The sequence below is a fragment of the Talpa europaea genome, assembly GCF_964194135.1.
Source record: "Talpa europaea genome assembly, chromosome: 1".
NCBI lineage: Eukaryota > Metazoa > Chordata > Mammalia > Eulipotyphla > Talpidae > Talpa > Talpa europaea.
In genome coordinates this window covers 135,476,699-135,495,157 of record NC_140073.1, presented here as the reverse complement: position 1 = coordinate 135,495,157, position 18,459 = coordinate 135,476,699, and the positions used below count along the sequence as shown (strand labels likewise).

Genomic DNA, 18,459 nt, shown 5'->3' with positions numbered 1-18,459 from the left:
TGATCTTGGATGCATTAGAAAGATATCAAAATACTTAACTTTTTGCTCCAGTCATTTATTTACCCATTTCTCTTGGAGCCAAGGAGTAGCTCAGGAGAAAGTTGCATTGCTAACACATGAAAAAAGCACTCTTCCTAAATAGCGGGGACATGACATATTTTTTGTGGGGGTGTTAACCATTATTAGGAAGTTAAAGACACTTACTTCTTTTACAAACCATTGGCAAAAAGCTGGGGCAATCCATTCTCTGGCATGAATTCCACAGTCCATCCAAATAATCTTCTTGGGGTCATTGGACGGCTGACTGATCTGGAGAGGACATCCATGCTCCATTAACAAATGACCACTTGTTTTCATAAGCCACTGTGCAAAGCTACCAAGTTTTGGAAATTCCCCTAAAGGCGTCTTTCTTCTGTCACTGATTTCAAGAGTGAGGCAAGGGTGCTGGTAGAGATACCCAGCAACATGACTTTCCTTGACTACTCTTACCCCCCTGATGGTTGCCTTGGCTGCTGTTCTCATGTCTACATGCTGATTCCGCACCATCCATGCAAAGCCTGATCTTCCCTATCCCTAAATTATTCCCTACTGTAAATAAAAAGCAGAAAAGCCCAAGCTACAAACCAGGAGACTTTCTACAAACTTGATGAAACCTTTATCATGACTGTTCACTGAATGGTAAAGGGCACAAGAGGGATTTGAGAATTGTTATATTTAAGAATCATAGGTAGGAAACATGAATCCAAGCCTTCACTTAAATTTCTGGGATCTATGATGCTATCCAAATACAATAATCTGCAATACTTATTAAATATTTAAATTCCCCTATCTTTAGAGACTCTTCCACTCCCAGCCAACTCAATCTTTTTCCTTTCTTCCCATTTATCATTCTTGTACATCCCTTCAGCCCCTCTCCAGCCCCTCTCCAGCCCCTCTCCTCTTGTCTTGATTCAGAGGGGTGAGGTAGCTAGGAATTAATCAAAGGTGGATTCTCTTTGGTGGAGGAGAAACTGTGAACACGCCCTTATTTGTAATAGTCACATCTGGTTTAAATTTGTAAATGGCCTGGACTCCAGTTACTCATTGGAAGCCACTGGGAGCAGGGTTGATGACTTTTCTTTATCTCTGAGGAACTTAAAAATTGAGGTAAATACAAGTCAGGACATTTTTCATTTTTGCCTCACCCACTTGCAAAGCTGCCAGCATAACCTCTCATCTACCTTTTGCTTTCATTTTTATAAGTACCTCTTTTATGAGTTAAAACATTACTTTTATGAGTTAAACATTAGTTTTATGAGTTAAAAAGTTAGTTTTATGAGTTAGTTTTATGTTTATTATATTGTTTACTTATTATAAATTCTATTCTTTAAAATCTGGCCTGGACAGAGGATGTGTCAGTGTCTTTTCAGCTGAATCAGCTCAGAGTTTATCGCTCTATGGAAAACCATAAAAGTAGGTGAATTCTATTCTAGAGACAATACATTTTTTATAGTTGTAGATAACTCTCAAGTCTGGAGCTATTCCTTGTCAATACAGATGTCTACAGGAAGTGGTAAAAGGGCAGTGAGCTGAGTGATGCAAGTAAGACTTGTTTCGAAGCCCAGTTGCTTCGGCAGTGTTCATGGCAGATCGGCTCCTGGCCAGTGGTGCCTGTATCCCCTGCATCACCTGGCACTTGTTAGACATGCATGGAGGCTCTAAAACTTAAATGTACTTCCAAATCTCCTGGAGGAGGTCTTGTTAAAACACACATAACTGAGCCCTACCCCGGAGTTTCTGACTCAGTAGATCTGCAGTACAACCCAAGAATATGTGTTTTCTTTTTCTTTTTTTAAAGATTTATTTATATATGCATAAAAGAACTGGGGTATAGGCCAGAGGAGTGGGAGGTGAGAGGATTCACCAGAGACAGAGTGAAACAGAACCAGCAGATTGACTGAAGTACACTGCTGAGGGGAGCAGCAGGCGAGTCAGGAGAGGTCTGCTGCACCCATGTGGGTTGTTCTCTGGCTGGCCGGGGATCGAACTTGTGCTGAAATGGCTGCAGATAGCTTGATAGCTCTGTCTTTAACCCCTGCGCCACCAGAGAGCTACCCCCTTCACATGCATTTCTAACAATATTCAGGTGATGAAGATGCTGCTGGTACAGAGACCACCTTCGAAAACCACTGCCTTTGTGCAGTGGTTGTGCATCCTAGCTACACACTGGAGCTTCCAAAGCATGCCCAGTCCCTTCTGGAACAATTAGGTCAGAATTCTTGTCGGTGGGAACCAGGCATCAGTAATTCTTGAAGCACACAGGTGATTTTAATGTGCAACCAGTATTGAAAATCACTGGTCCAGAACCAAAGGCTCCAAAGGACTGGCACTGAGGAAAGTGGCCATTCATGTCACATGCAAAAAGAGAACCTGGAGAACCTGGAGACCAGGTTCTCTCCCTGCTATGCTGCTGTGTGAACTTGCCCAAGTCTTTGTTTCCTCAACTGTAAAATGAAAGGAAACAAAGCTGAAGATTATTATTTCCAAAAATGTTTTTTGAAAAAGAACAAATTTAGGGCCACCCTGGTCACACAAGGGGTTAAGACACAACCTATGAAGCTCTCGGCAGCCACTGCAGCATGAGTTCAATCCCTAGCCAGGGAGCTACCCACATGGTGCAGCAGACCTCTCCTGTCTCGCCCGCTGCTGCCCTCAGCAGGGTATTTCAGTTAGTCTGCCTGATCTGTTTCCCACTCTGTCTCTGGTGAATCCTCTCACCCTCTACACCTCTGGCCTGTATCCCAGTTCTTGTATGCATAAATAAATAAATCTTTAAAAAATAAATAAATAAAAAGGACCATTTTTAAAAAGCCCAAAATACACATGAAAGTGAAGTGAGTCCAGTTGATGCATGAGTGGGAGAGTTTCCGTCATGCTGCTCTTTCTTTCCCAGCTTGGTGGGAGCACGTGAGGCCCAAGAACTTCAGAGTGAAAACCACTCACCTAGAAAGTGCAAGGTCCTGACCAGCCACCACCCACAATGCTAAGGCCCCCAGCCTGAGTTGGGACGAGGGAGCCCCAGCATGAAGAAAGCAAAGGAATAAGCTGTTCTACTTCTGGGCCATACTCTTTTTAAGTCCTAGGCCCTTGGTCTTACCCAACCATTCCTAATTCTCTTTACTCCAGAAGTGGATTCCATCCAGATTATTAAGGTGTAAAAGCCTTCACAAATTTTGCATTTTAAAAGGCTATTTTGGGGTGCAAAAGGGAAAGCCTTCCTGCACTGCTTCTTTTAAGCTTGTCCACTTTTCTGAACAAGAGCCCCTAAGCAGTGAATAAAACCTGTGGGTGGGCCAGGAGCACTCCTTGCCGAGTAGGATCATACTCAGCCTTCTCACTCACCTTAAAATAATACATGGGCCGCATCTCATAAGTCATCCCAAGGTAATGCTGAGTTACCACGTCCTTGTACTTCTCAGCTATCTGGCTCATCCACTGATAGATCTGTAACAACCAGAGAGGACAATAAGAAGATTGTTGCTTGCCTCTAATTAAGATAATTGCGTCTTCTTATGATACTGCACTCTGGACTCTCCTCTATAGATATGGCAATAACTCTATGTGAAATGAACTCGGAGTTGAAACCAATAAATTATTATTGTCCTGCTCCCATTTTCTTTAAAGATCTACTTTGCCACCAAGTCCCTGTTGAACTTCACAGATCAAACTCTTACTGATATTTAACAATTTTACAAAAACAGATCTTTCAAACGGTCACTGGACTTCCATGTGGGCCCCAATCAAGTCAGAATTTTCAGGATTATTTTGCAGAATCTTCTTAAGTCTTGGATACCAAAAATACCCTTTGCTAATGTCCATGATTACAGATTAAAGAGCTGGATGTGCCCTTCATAGAATATGCCAACATGCCCTCAGAAATTTCTGAGTCAAACACAAGTTAATCATTTTGATTAAACTGAGCAGACCTAAGTAGATGCTGATTTACTTACAATTCTTACACTGTGCAAGCCAATAAGATGGAGTTATATAAAAGTGAATGGAATAAGAGAATTCACAAACATGGCATATTAAGATAATTATTGGGATGTAACTGGATAATTTCCACACTCAATTCTTTCTTGTGTCAATTCTTTCTTGCACTCTTTGAAAATTTTTTGGGAAATATTAAGATATTCCTGAATACTTTGAGAACAAATGATTCAAGTCTGTCTGGAGGGTAATGTGTATCTATATACCAAATGTAGATATGCATATTCTTTAACCCAGCAATTCCATTTTTAAAATTTATACTCAAAAAAGGTTTTGCATAATGTCACACACACATACACACCCCACATATATGCATATATAGTAGTTAATTTTTTTTTTTTTTACTGTGTCTAGTTTTAGAAACCACCAAATTTATTTTGGTAAAAATACAAATATTTCTTCGAAAAAAGGTTTCTCTCTTAAAAACCATTGCCTGTGTTCCTGACATCCTATGGAAAATGCCATATTTTCAACTCTATCTGCTTCAAAAAGGCTTCTTCCTTCTCTGTCCTGAGCCCAGACATACATGGACTCTGCCCTGCTTAAACCAACCAAGGGTTTGAATAAGAGTCAGCTTTAATTTTGTTCACGTTCACAAGAGCAAAATAGGTTAGAATGTACTTTTCCCCTTTTTTGTCATTAATTTATCTTTTTATTAGATATCACAGGATTTGTAGGATGAATGACGTGAAAGGTGAGTCTATCAAACTCAGTGCACCGGCAAATCTCAATCTCTTGTTTTGAACCCCTCCAGTCTGTGGGTATCACCAGCGAACCACCCGTCCATCCTGAAGCACCAGTGACTGCCAGGGCCTCCCACCCCGTGCCCTGCTCACCTCCCCCATGGGGTGGTATCTGTTATACTGATAGGTCTCCAGGCTCCATGGACTCGCTGTCTCCACAACCTCTGGTCCAGGTTGTGCTAGGGATCTGAAAAGGAAGACAGTCAGGCAGAAAGTAGTGACGCAACCAAGATATCATGAGGGTTGGAAAATTGATGGGAAAAGTAGGATTTGGAGGAAGAAAGCCAGCTCTGAAGTCCTGGCTCTGGGATTCAGTAGTCATAATACCCTGAAAAACCCCTGAGTGTCTGCCCTGCAGCTTTTTCATGGGCCATGAGGACAGTCAGGCCAGTCTTGCAAGGAGAATTGTAGGATATTGTAAGGATCAGCCTGGGAGATGTTGGAGATGCAAATGCTTTTAAATTTGTAAAGGAAATAACTGCTAAGATTTATTGAATTGAAATGAATTATGAGACATTCACTGGTTTAGGCAATTTAAATCTCATTTACTTCTCTTCAAAACTCTGATCTAGGTATCACCATTTTATAACAGGTAAAGATAATAGGTATCTTATTATCCCCATTTCAGAGATGAAGCTATTAAGTCATAGAGAAAGTGTTACTGGGATTTAAAGCCTGGCAGTCTGACTGAAGAACCTGCATTATTACCTGCCACAGACCAGCTCAGCAGTAGACGATGAGGCCACCTCAGGGTTGAGAGAAGCGTGCAGGGTGGTCAGGGAGTCGGAGAAAGAAATGACAAACAGACACACTTCAAGAGTGAAAATCTGAGTGTAATTTCCTTTAAGTTTGTGACTAGTATATATATGTTTTCTAAAAGCACAGGAATGAATATCAAAGAAATTAGCTTGCTCGCTGGCTCAGTCTATCACTATCAGGGAGGTGATCTACATAACAAGCAATGACCATTATAGAAGAAAGGAGGAAGTTTAGAAAGACAGATAAGGGATTAAAGTTTGTAGTTCTAGGAAGACGGATAAGATTTTTAGCATTCTTGTAGTGGTTCTTGGTGGTCATTGTCTTTTGATAAGCTTCTGCCTTATCAGGGAACTGCCTCTGCACTTTCTCTGCTTCAGGCTGTTCTCCCACCGACCGCTGGTTGCCCAGCCAGATCTAGGGACCGTGGCGAAAGCCATTCCTAAAGATCACTGCGGTGGGAGGTGCAGCAGGTATGTAGGGTTTTGCTGTTCTTCCCCTGCACGCTGGTTGCCCAGCCGGACCTAGGGCCGGTTAGCCCTAAAGGTCACTGCAGGGGAAGGTGCAGCAATTACCCATTGAACTGTATATAAAAAAGCTCATCTTTAGTAATGGTTTATATTTTTTAAAATAAAACTTATTTAGACGAGTTTTAGGTTCAAAGCAAAATCAGACAAAAAGTACAGAGTTCTCATATAATCCCATATCCCCCCCCTCTCCCCCCCAACAACCTCTTCCACTATCAACATTCCACACCATCATTACAATCACTTCACCCATACTGACATATCATTATTTCCCATGCCCACAGCTGCATTAAGGGTCACTTGGTGTTATTTATCTATGATTATGGACAAATGTAGTATCATATGGAACAGTATCACTGCCCTAAAAATCCTCTGGTATCTGCCTATTCATCCCTCCCTCCCCCACATACCCTGGCAAACACTGTTGTTGTTTTTTTTAATCTCAATTATTTTATCTTTTCAAGAATGTCACATGGCTAGAATTACACACAAGTTAGCCTATTCAGTTTGGTTTCTTTCACTTATACTTCCTCCACATCTTTACATGGCATAATAGTGCATTTCCTATTAATGTCATATACTGTCCTGTTGTCTAGAAGCAGTTTATTTGTCCATTTACCTTCTAAAGGATATCTTGGGTGTTTCCAAGTATGATTAAAACTGCTATGAACATTTACATGCAGGGACTTGCATGGACTTAAGTATTCAATTCATTTGGGCAAATACCAAGAAGTATGATTGCTAGTTCCTATGGTAAGAGTGTATCAGATTTATGATACCATTTTGCATCCCCACCAGTAATGTATGACAGTTTCTGTTGCTCCACATCCTTGTCAGCATTTGGTGTTGTCAGTGTTCTGGATTTTTGCCATTCTTATAGGTATCTCATTGGTTTAATTTGCAATTTCTTAATGACATAAGATGTTGAACATCTTTCACATGCTAACTTGCCACCAATATATCTTCTTTGGTAAAGTGTCTATTTAGATCTTTTATTCATTCCTAGATCAACTAGTTTCTTTTCTTAATGTTGAGTTTTAAGGACTCTTTGTATATTTTGCATAACAGACCTTTATCAGATGCCTTTCACAAATGTTTTATCCCAGTTTGTAGTTTGTCTTCCCATTGTCTAAACACTGTATTTTTTAGTTGGTTTTTAATTTTAATGAAGTTCAAGTGGTCATTTATTTCTTTCATGGAATGTGCTTTTGGTGTTGCATTTAAAAAGTCATCAGCATAGTCAGAGTCATCTAAGTTTCCTCATCTATTATTTCCTGGGGAGAGGCTATAGTTTTGTATTTTACATTTAGGTTTATAATCCATTTTGAGTTAAGACTGTAAGGTCAGTATCTGGATTCACATTTTTTGTGTGTTGATATCTGGTTGTTTCATCACCATTTGTTGAAAGTAGTATTTTGCTAGTTGTATTGTCTTTCTTATATTCAAAGATCAATTGATTATATGTATGGGTCTATTTCCATACACTGTGTTCTAGTCTATATTAATCTGTCTTTTTTTTTTTCACCAATACCACACTGTGTAATCAAGTAGTTTTATAGTAAGTCTTGAGGTTGAATAGCATCAGTTCTCTGACTTTGTCCTCCTGTAGTATTATGTTGGTTATTCTGTACATTTTGCTCCTCCATATAAAATTTAGAAATAGTTTATCAATATCCACAAAATAACTTGCTAGAATTTTGATTGGGATTGTGTTGAATTATAGGTCAAATTTGTGTCTTCTTATCCATGAATATGGACAATCTCTTCATTTACTTTGTTCTTATTTGACTTATGTCATTAGAGTTTTGTTGTTTCCTCATATAGATCTTATACATATGTATAAGCATTTCATTTTTGGGGGCAATGGTATAAGTGATAATGTGGTTAAAATTTTAAATCCCACATGTTTATTACTATTATAGACAAGTGATTGACTTTTGCACATTAGCCTAATATGTTCAACTTTGCTATAATTGCTTATTTTTTGGTTTCCATTATTGTCATTTCTTTCAAATTTTCTGTATAAATGAGCATGTCATCAGTGAACAAAATCAGTTTAATTTTTTCCTTCCCAATCTGTTTGCCTTTCATTTCCAATACCTTTCCTATGGTACTAGCTAGGACTTCAAAAGCAGTGGTGAAAGTGAATGTCCTTACCTTGTTAACGATCTTAGCAGAAAAGCTTTTAATTTCTCACCAGTAACTAAGGTTTTAGTTGTAGTTTCCTACAGTTTTTCTTTATGAAGTTGAGGAAATGCCCCTCTATTCCTAATTTACTAAATGTGCATAGAATTTTGTAAAAAGCTTTTTCTATATCAATGATCATGTGGTTTTTTTTTTCCATTTTAAGCCTAATGATGTGATTGATTACATTAATTGATTATTGACTGTGAATCCCGCCTTGCATACCTTGGGTATATATCAATTGGTTATATGGTATATAATTCTTTTTATACATAGTTGGATTCAATTTGCTAATAGTTGCTTGTGAGTTTTTACATGTATGTTCTTGATATATATTGCTCTTTTTATATAATGTCTTTGGTTTTGGTATTGGGTTAATACTGTCTTCATAGATGAGTTAGAAAGTATTCCCTCTGCTTCTATATTCTGGAAAATAATGGGCATAATTTTTTCCTTAAATGTTTGGAGGAAATTACCAGTGAGTCCTTCTGGACCTGGTATATTTGGTTCTGAAAGATTATTAATTATAGATTAAATTTTTAATAGATATGGCCCTATTCAGATTGTCTGTGGTTTATCTTAACAAATGGTTTAATAAAACTATTCAGTGCCTCTTCTATGCCAAATTCTGTAACACATTCATGTATTTTATATAATTTACTCTCCTTAGAACTCTGTGAAGTATTATCAGCCACGTTGTACAAATAAGGTAACTAAGGCCAAGAAAATTTAAGTAACTTGCAAATAGTTTTAGTACTAGTAAGTCATACAGCCAGTATTCTGTCTCTAAGCCATACACAGGCTTAATGTTTTTTAGGAAATGGGGTTATATTTTCTTTATGAGAGCATGCTAACTGATAATTCATTGACCCAACAAATACAATATGGAGCAATTTCCATGTTAATCACACTAGGATGTGAGATTTGGCCTGGATAAGTGAGCTTTTGGCTTGTGATGCTACATTGCATGGCAGTGCGTAACAGATCTAATAAGCAAACGTTTCAATAACTTTTATCTATTTTCCCACAACTTTTCCCTGGACATTTATGGCATAATATCTTTTCTTTCCCTGAGTCTTCATTTCCTTATCTGTAAGTGGGAATAATACTTAATTCATGCTTAATATGGAATACAATTTCTGACACCTAATCAATGCTTAATAAATGTTAACACACAGTAATAGTGCAAAACAAAGCAAAGAGAAAACACTATTTAGCTGCAAAGATATTAAAAATAATAAAAATTGTATGAAGAATAATTTAACCATCTAACTGGTATGTCTTCAGACAGTACCAAACTACAAAATATTTTGATAGTTAATTAAAATTCAAGTTCCATTCATATACATAACTCTATTAACTGGATTGAAGAAATTTTAATTATTTAATCTGGTTCATTCAGTAACATGGACCTCAATCATAACTGTAATGGAAACGATTTTCTCTGCAAAAATTCCAGGACTTTATTTTATTTATTTTTTATTTATTTGTTTGTTTGTTTTGTTTATACATGCACTGGGTACAGTCAGAAGCGCGAGAGGGTGAGAGAATTCACCAGAGCCAGAGTGGGGAACAGAGCAGGCAGAAGGACCGAAGTACACTGCTGAGGGGAGCAGCGGGCGGCAGGAGAGGTCTGCGCGCCATGTGGGACCCTCCTCCGGTGGCCGGGGAGCAGCCGGGGATCGAACCGGTGCCGCAGAGGCCTCGGGCAGCCAGCCGGGGATCGAACCGGCGCCGCAGAGGCCGCGGGCAGCTTCGCAACCCAGCGCTCAACCGCTGTGCCACCGGGGAGGCCCAAAAATTCCAGGACTTTAAACAGATACATTTATTCTTTTTCATTATTATTAATGTCAATAATTTGAACTTAATTTGAACTTAACAGAACTTAATAGAAACTCTTTGACCTCACAATTGTAAATGTTTTTAGATTGTTGAATAAATTTTACCTTAATGGCTTTTGCAAGTGAAAATCTCATGAGACTGGATTGTCTAAATAATTAGTTAAAACAATAAAATTAATTTTAGAAGATTAGAGAAAGCAAATGTTATTAAAATTGCAATCATTGAAGAGCAATATGTTTCTCCATGCTATTCAGGGATTTGTTTCTAATATTTATCATTCATTTAATTTTTTTTAATAAGCAAGAGTAATTCAGAGTGAGCAATTTCAATATAGAATATATACTGGTGCAAGTAATATCTTGAGGATGACTGATTTATAAAACATCATTTTATAAAAAATATGTACATCCCCCGGTGTATTTAAAACTCATAAAATTCAATCTGCATATAAATTTCTACAATCTACATATGAATATATACATTTCATGTCTTTATTAGATAACCAGCATATTTATCTATCTATATAATAACGCTATTTCATTTTTATTGAGTCCTATATGTTAGGTAGCTACTGGTCAAAGCACTCATATCATCTTATTTAATCCATTCAATAAACCAATAGTTGGTACTCTATGCAAAAATAATAATAGATAGTGGCAACAGAAAGGTAGATTTCTGGGACCTCCCTGGTGGCACAGAGGTTAAAAACACCGCTATCAAACTATCAAGCTATCACGCTATCAAGCTATCACCAGCCATTACAGCATGAGTTTGATTCTCTGGCCCACCAGGGAGGTGACCCGCATGGTACAGACCTCTCCTGTCTCGTTCACTGCTCCCCTCTGCAGTGTATTTCAGTAGATCTGTCTGTTCTGCTCCCCACTCTGTCTCTGGTGAATCATCTCACTCCCCCCATCCCCCACACCTCTGGCCTACACCCCAGCTCTTGTATGCATAAATAAATTTTTAAAAATCTTTTTTTTAAAAAATAAAGAAAATTTCTTTCTTACAGAATTTAAATTATTTAAGGGATTAAGATATAGATACATGAAAAACAAAATCTCTTAGTCATTAAATAATAAGGCATGAGGTGTGATAAATTAGTGCCTGGTTAACTGCTGCTTAAATGGTGCACTAAGTGTTTTGAGGGCAGGTAAAGGGGAATCCTGAACCAAGCATAGACAGTAATAACAACTAACAGTTACGCATGCCAGCCAGCACTGTTCTCAGGTCTTGATTTATGCTCTAAGTCCTCAGTGCACATCACTGATAGGCTCTTAGAATCTGAAACTTTAAGTGAAAAGAGGTATAAGGAAAGTCAGTCTTCGATAACATCACTGTCTGGGATTGTTTTCCTCTCATCAACATGAAAATGAAATGACCTCAAATGAAAAGTTGTTGAGGACCTGCTCTGTGTGTGTGTGTGTGTGTACACTCACATACCCCTAACATACATATATACATGTATGTGTATACATATTTAATTCTAACAACAATCCTAAAGTTAAACACTAAAATTCCAGGTTGCTGTCTTTTTTTAAAATGTATTGTTGCATAGGGAAAATTAGATTTTATTACACTCCAGAAAATGAGCATATAATTGTTATTAGTCAAATTTTAAAAACTCCCTCTGATTTGGACTATAGAGCAAAATAAGTATCAGCATGGCCAAGTCATTAAAAAAAATAATTTTAGTGCTCTTTCAGAATGCAGAGGACAGGGAATGAAGCAAGAGAAGGCTATCTTTTTGGTGGCTGCCTTCTTCCTCACCCCTCAAACTGGCTGTCCTGCCCGCGGTGTCCTGCCAGGAAGTGAGATTATTGAAGATGCTTTCACAGCAGCACTGGGCCAGGAATGGCGGCTGTTCAGAGAATCTGTTCCTTGCTTCACACAGCTGAGCTCCTGGATGAGTCTTTCTTTATCACAGCTATCTGCTCCGTGGGGCAGGAAACTCAGTACACAAAACAGCAGGACTGGCACCTGGGGAATTGTTGTTTCAGTTGGGTTGGTATTCCCTGAAAATTTCCTGAAAATTATTTCAGGAAATAAATTAAAGGTAACTGAAGGGCCTCCCCGGTGGCGCAGCGGTTGAGCGCTGGGTTGTGAAGCTGCCCGCAGCCCCTGCACCGCCGGTTCAATCCCCGGTTGCTTCCCGGCCACCAGAGGAGGGTCCCACATGGCGCGCAGACCTCTCCTGCCGCCCGCTGCTCCCCTCAGCAGTGTACTTCGGTCCTTCTGCCTGCTCTGCTCCCCGCTCTGGCTCTGGTGAATTCTCTCACCCTCCCGCGGTTCTGACTGTACCCAGTGCTTGTATGTATAAATAAATAAATAAAACTTTCCAAAAATAAATAAATAAATAAATGTAACTGAACACCATAAGCACCAACATGCGGCTCTCCTCCTGCTAATGGCTGCAAAATACGTGAGTATACTGCCTCCTAAACCAGGCACTGAAAGACTGGGTCCATGCAATTTGCAAAAAAAAAGTGAACCTTATGGGATTTGAGTGAAAACCCCTGATCTTAAAAGTGCTTATCATTTTTACACAAAATTAAGCACAATACTTAAGCCTTAGAAAACCAAATACTTAGTTCAGGAAAGGTTTAAACCATCTACTTACAAAAGGCAGTAGGTACCCTGTTTCTAGGCAATTTCTTGGGTGATGAATAATACATGTAGAGAGAGAAGGAAAAGCTGGCTAATCCTCCAAATTATCACTAGTTTCATCTCACCCAATCAGACATGAAGATTATTGTATGTTGTGTTTTCTTTTCAAATAAGAATGTTTAACAGAGAAAATGATCTTTTGGGGCAGATTATTAATAAATACTGCAGATCAAAGATGTCTGGTAGAATTTTGACTAGAATGTATAAAGTGGCAAAAAATACTAATGAATATTGAGGCAAATTGTGTATTTAAATACTTAGTGAAAAAGTTATATGAATATTTCATGATGATAAAGCATTTTCAACTTTGTTTTCCTGCTTACAAAATTAACATTTACTAACAGAAAATTTAGAAGGCATGAAGAGCAGACAAACAGAAAAGGAAAATAAGACTCATTCTCACTAATCCCACCTTCCTGTGTTAACAACCACTGTTGATATGTTGGCAAATTTCTCACCAGCCTCTTATCTGTCCATGGTCTTTTCTTAAGCGTTGTTCAAATTATATCTGTATATAATTTTGCATTTACTCTTTGTATTCTATATTCTACTGGGGACATTTCCTCAAACCAATGGCAACTCCTTTTGTTATTTTTAATGACTGCCTAATCTTTGACAGTACATATATGTTACATAGCATCATGTATTTAAATATTGCTGTATATACTGAATATTAAAGTTTTTTCTTTTTTAAATTGTAAACAATTCTTAGGTTAATGAATGTATGCAATAAATCTATTTTCTTTTCTTTTTTTTTCTGTGTACTATTATTTCTTTTCTTTTTACACTTTTCGAGGTTCGTTTTTTCTTTTTTTTTTTCCTCTGTGTACTATTATTAATTTCTTTTTTATTATTTATTTTTTTAAATTATTATTTTTATTTTAACATTTTATCATTTTTTACTTTTTTAGACAATATTTGCTTCCCACCACCCCCTCAAATTGAGTCCCCATAGAATCTCCTTCTCCAAGGCCCCATGCACCATCACCACAGTCCCGTGTTCCTCCCTCCCTCTCATGCTTCTCCCTCCTCTTCCCCTGTAGTATATCTCTGGTTTATAATTGTCTGTTTTTGCTTTGTTGTGTTTTGTATTGTTATTATTTTTTTTACACTGATGTCTTATTTCCAACTATTTTCTTGAGCTATATTTCCAGGAAAAAGAATTAGCAGGCTCAAGTGGTTAAACGTTTTCAGGACATTTGATTAATATTGCTAGATCCCGAATGACTCCACAGACATGCACTTTTATTGGAGGTGAGATATGTGAGAGACCACCTCAATAAATGCTCCAGAGGAAGATTACCAAATTTGTAAATTTTGTTCACCTTATTTTTTAGATTATCTTTACATCACACATAGTGAATGCTATCAAACTTATGTTTGGAGTTGATAAAAGTCATAAAAGTAGACATTATTTTATATCAGTAAATATTTTTGAAAATGAAAATAACAAGGAGCAGGACTAGCAGACTTGAAGTGTTTTCCTTGGCTGCATTCATGTAGGGCTGCTGTCGATGGCAGCCATTTTGTCCTATTATCTGAGCCTGATTTCATCCATAATTTAACTTGGGTGTAGAAATCAATTTTTTAAGGAAAAGTTTTATGCATCGTTCGAGTAAAATATTTGCAAAAGTAAGAATAATTGCAAGAAGGAAGGGAAATCACAAAGATAGCGGTGCCTATGGGGTACATATTTTTTCTTTTATATATTTTGAGTTTTTTATTATATTTTGTATTCTGTAATAATGCAGATTTTAGTATAAAATCTCTTTTCTCAAACTATTGATTTTTTTCATAATAATTATTCTAGTGGATGAATAATATACAACTGTCATATATTTACATAACCTATCATGGAACACTTGGGTTGTTTCCAAATATTATAATATTTAAAATAATATGTATATTATAGTTAGGGCTATATCTCAATGCTTAAAATATTTCCCTACTTTGTTTATTTCCTCAGTATAGATTTCCAGATGCAGGGATACTAGGTCAAAAGATGCGAAGTTTTAAGGCTCAAGGTATTTTCAAGCAAGTTGAATTTGTTTGCAATCAAAGGCCTGTGTCCTTTTGGATGGAGAGAGCAGCCAGGGTCTGTATGAAAACAAGTAAGCTGGTGCAAACATGGGTTATGCCCAAACAAGGTTTGGGCATCATATGAATCCTCAACTGTCTTTATATATTTGAAGTCAGACTGTGAAGCTAAGGGACAAATTCAGGTCACAAGTTGGGGACAAAAATCAGAGTAAATGCTCTGTTGTGAGAGCAAATTCATTGCCACATTCGCAGCTATGAAGCAGAAAAGGAAACCCTGATTATAGCCCCACATTTGATGCAATATGCCAAATGAGCAAAATAATGAGCTATGCATGAACATAAGAAAACGCACTTTAAATGGAAACTACATCATACATATATAGACAAAGATTTTAAAATACAGACACACACACATACACACATATATACATATATATCAAATATTTAGAGATGGCATTATTCATTACATATAGGAAAAGAATACAAAAGTGGGTAAGTGGCATGAATGGGCAATTTATAAACTATTAAAATGAGCAATAAACAATATATCATAGTTAACCTTACTAGAAATCAACAAAATGTAAAGTAAGTGAACCATTATTATTTTTCATTTGTCAAATTGGCAAATATTTAAAAAAATGCCTTCATATGCTATTGAAAGTGTAAACAGGTACAAGTTTTTTAGATGGGAATAAGGCTATGTGTAACAGATTCTTTTTTTTAACTTCAACCCAATACTCCACTTCTTGTAATTTACATTAGGGAAATAAACAAAGATTTGTGAAAATAAAAAACATTATAGTTAAATGTTTCTCATGGTATTATTTTCAAAAATGACTAAGTAGAAAGCAACTAAATGCCCCATTGGGTAACAATGATGGAATTATTAGAAACTGCAGTATATTAAATGAATTATGAATGTCATAGGAAAATTTCTATAATAAACTAAAAAAAATTTTACTAAAGTACTCTATATGTAATTTTCTATCTATCCACCCTAAAACATCAGCAGTAATTTTCTGTTAGGGAAATTATCTGGTAGTGTAAAACATCCTAAATATTTTCCTTATAATTAAAATAATGTGATTTATTGAGAAAGTGACAGAGGGATATAAAATTTTCATTATAATTTCCCCCTTTCAATCACAAAGCATGGCATATCTTTTGGTACTTATCTATGCTTATTAGATATTTATTCAAAGACTATTAATGTTCAGTGCCTCCCTGGCAGTGCAAGAGGTTAAGCACAGCACTGTGAAGCTATCTGCAGCCTCTGCAACATGAATTAGATTCCCGGCCAGGGAGGTGACCCACAAGGCTCAGCAGACCTCTCGTGTCTCGCCCGCTGTGCCCCTCAGTATTGTATTTCAGTAGATCTGCCTGTTCTGCTCCCCACTCTGTCTCTGGTGAATCTTCTACCCCCCACCCTGCACCTCTGGCCTGTACCCCAGTTCTTGTAGGCATAAATAAATAAATCTTTAAAAAAACAGAAAAAAGAATATTAATGTTCAGTGATAAAACTTCAGCAATCTCTATTATTTTCATCTCATGGTGGTATGAATAGGAGAAAGAGGGACAAATCAAGCTGATTGATGTTGAGAAAATCTTTCCAGTTATTGAATATTATGATCGTCAACCATTCCTCCCATTTCATACTCACCTATATCCTAGCCCCCCAAGAACGAGCACCCAGAAGAGGTAAGAGATCCCAAGCAGCTGTTTCATTCTTCTGCAGAGAGAGCAGAAAATCTTGAGTTTCCCTCACAGGCCAGCAGACCAAATGTCTCTTGTCAATCCATCAAGGCGTTGGTTTTGACAATCAAGATAAATCAGTTAGTGAACAACTCAGCTGAAGCACATGCAAGCAGTTCCTTCATTAACCCTATCATTTCCTCAAACAGCTTTTTTTAATAGTGAAAAATACTACCATTTTTCTTTTCTGCTCTAAAACCAAATTTACATGAACTTTTGTTCCAGAAAGAAGTTTCTTCTCTATGCAAGGCCCCCTATTACCTGTACTCACAGGCTGACCAGCTGCTCCCTCACACTGTTTCCATCATGCAGGTCTGATAGACATAATAAATGATATATTTGAAATGCTTATTAGATACCCAGGGATTGTCAAGTGGGCAGTGGCTATGGCAGGCTGGTGCTCTAGAGGACTCTGGAGTAAGGTGCAAGCATCTGTAACCATTCAGCGTAGGAGACAGTGTTTGAAGCACATGAAGCAGCTCATGAAGAGTGTGAGTAGAGACCAGGAAAAAAAGAACAAAGGCTGGATTTTGGGTCAGTCTAACATTTAGAGGTCTTCTTGACTGAAGAGAAGAATCCAGGGGCTTCCCTGGTGGCACAAGGGGTTAGTCTAAGCACTATGAATCTATTGGCAGACATTGCAGCATGAGTTTGATCCCTGGCCAGGGAGCTACCCCACATGGCACAACAGACCTCTCCTGTCTCGCCCGCTGCCCCCCTCAGCAGTGTATTTCAGTCAATCTGCCTGTTCTGTTCCCCGCTCTGTCTCTGGTGAATCCTCTCAGGCTCCACACCTCTGGCCTACATCCCAGCTCTTGTATGCATAAATAAATAAAATAACTTTTTTTTTTTTAAGAAAAAAAAAAAGAATCCAGCCATGAAAAATGTGAAAGGAATGTCAAAGAAGCAGGTAGGAGACTGACAGACAGTTGTGTACCTGAAGCAAATGAGGAAGAAAATGGGTCAGGTGTTCAGAAGTTGAGTCAGAGGAACACTGAGAACTCACAATCATACCCTGCAGGTGGGATAGGAGCTCCTGGAGATCTTGAAAAGAGCAATTTCAGTCAGCATGTGGTAGGGACAAAGGCTGACAGGAATTAGTGAAAGAAGGAAGGGAAGTGAGAGAGGAGGCAGTGAATAAAGAAGGTGCCATCAGCTCAGGTCACCCAGGCTCTTCACAGAGCACTTCACTGTTTCCATCTTCCTCATTGCCTTAGGATGATGTCACCTGGAAATCTTAAATTTAAATTTTCATGATGTTGAGGACAAAGGGTAAAGAATAATACCCACAGTACTTTTTCCCTCTCCTGAATGCAGGTAGGGCGTCACCTCTGTGGTCCTAACTGAAGCAAAGGTCTTAATGGAGCTGTGAGTTTCACAGAAAAAAAGGGTGTTTTCTCCCCCATCCTCCTCCTAATTGGTGTGGGACCAAGAAGGACTCAGAGCAGAGGGATACATGGGTAATCTAAATAAAAAGCAAGTCAAGAATAGACTTTCCCCCCAATAAATATATAATTCCATGCTGTTATTCTGAAGCAAAAGAGCATAAATAAAGATAAATATGTGGAAGTACATTCAAATATAACATACACGGTTAGTAAAAACCTGCAAATAATTTTTAAAAATATATTGTGAGGCTATTTGGCCTTACTACATAAGGTTTTCCTAACACTCACTGACAACTGGATTTTGCTCACTTTGCTCAATCCCCATGTCCAATTTCACTGTAACATATGGTCTCCTGCCAATCTACTGGCCAAAGATTATCTTTGTCTTTCTACAGCTCTGTGGAATACAAGCCGTAACCTAGAGCACTTAGAGCCAATGAACTGGAACCATGGACTCTTTGCTAACCAGGGTAAATTATTATCATATCCTTCCTGGTGATTAGATTATTCCTTATCATTGTTTTATAGCTT

The 18,459-nt window shown here is 37.8% G+C and overlaps 1 protein-coding gene across 1 annotated transcript in view; it reads right to left on the bottom strand.

Annotated features, from left to right (window-relative positions):
- Positions 1–16,513, bottom strand: part of CPO (carboxypeptidase O) — a gene marked incomplete at both ends in the record, with an annotated part of 28,358 nt that extends 11,845 nt beyond the window's left edge. Inside the window, 4 exons of the mRNA XM_084259592.1 lie at positions 205–309; positions 3,382–3,483; positions 4,866–4,959; positions 16,449–16,513. Of these exons, the coding sequence (XP_084115718.1) occupies positions 205–309; positions 3,382–3,483; positions 4,866–4,959; positions 16,449–16,513 (366 nt within the window). The remainder of the gene's footprint in view (positions 1–204; positions 310–3,381; positions 3,484–4,865; positions 4,960–16,448) is intronic.
- Positions 16,514–18,459: the final 1,946 nt, after the last annotated feature.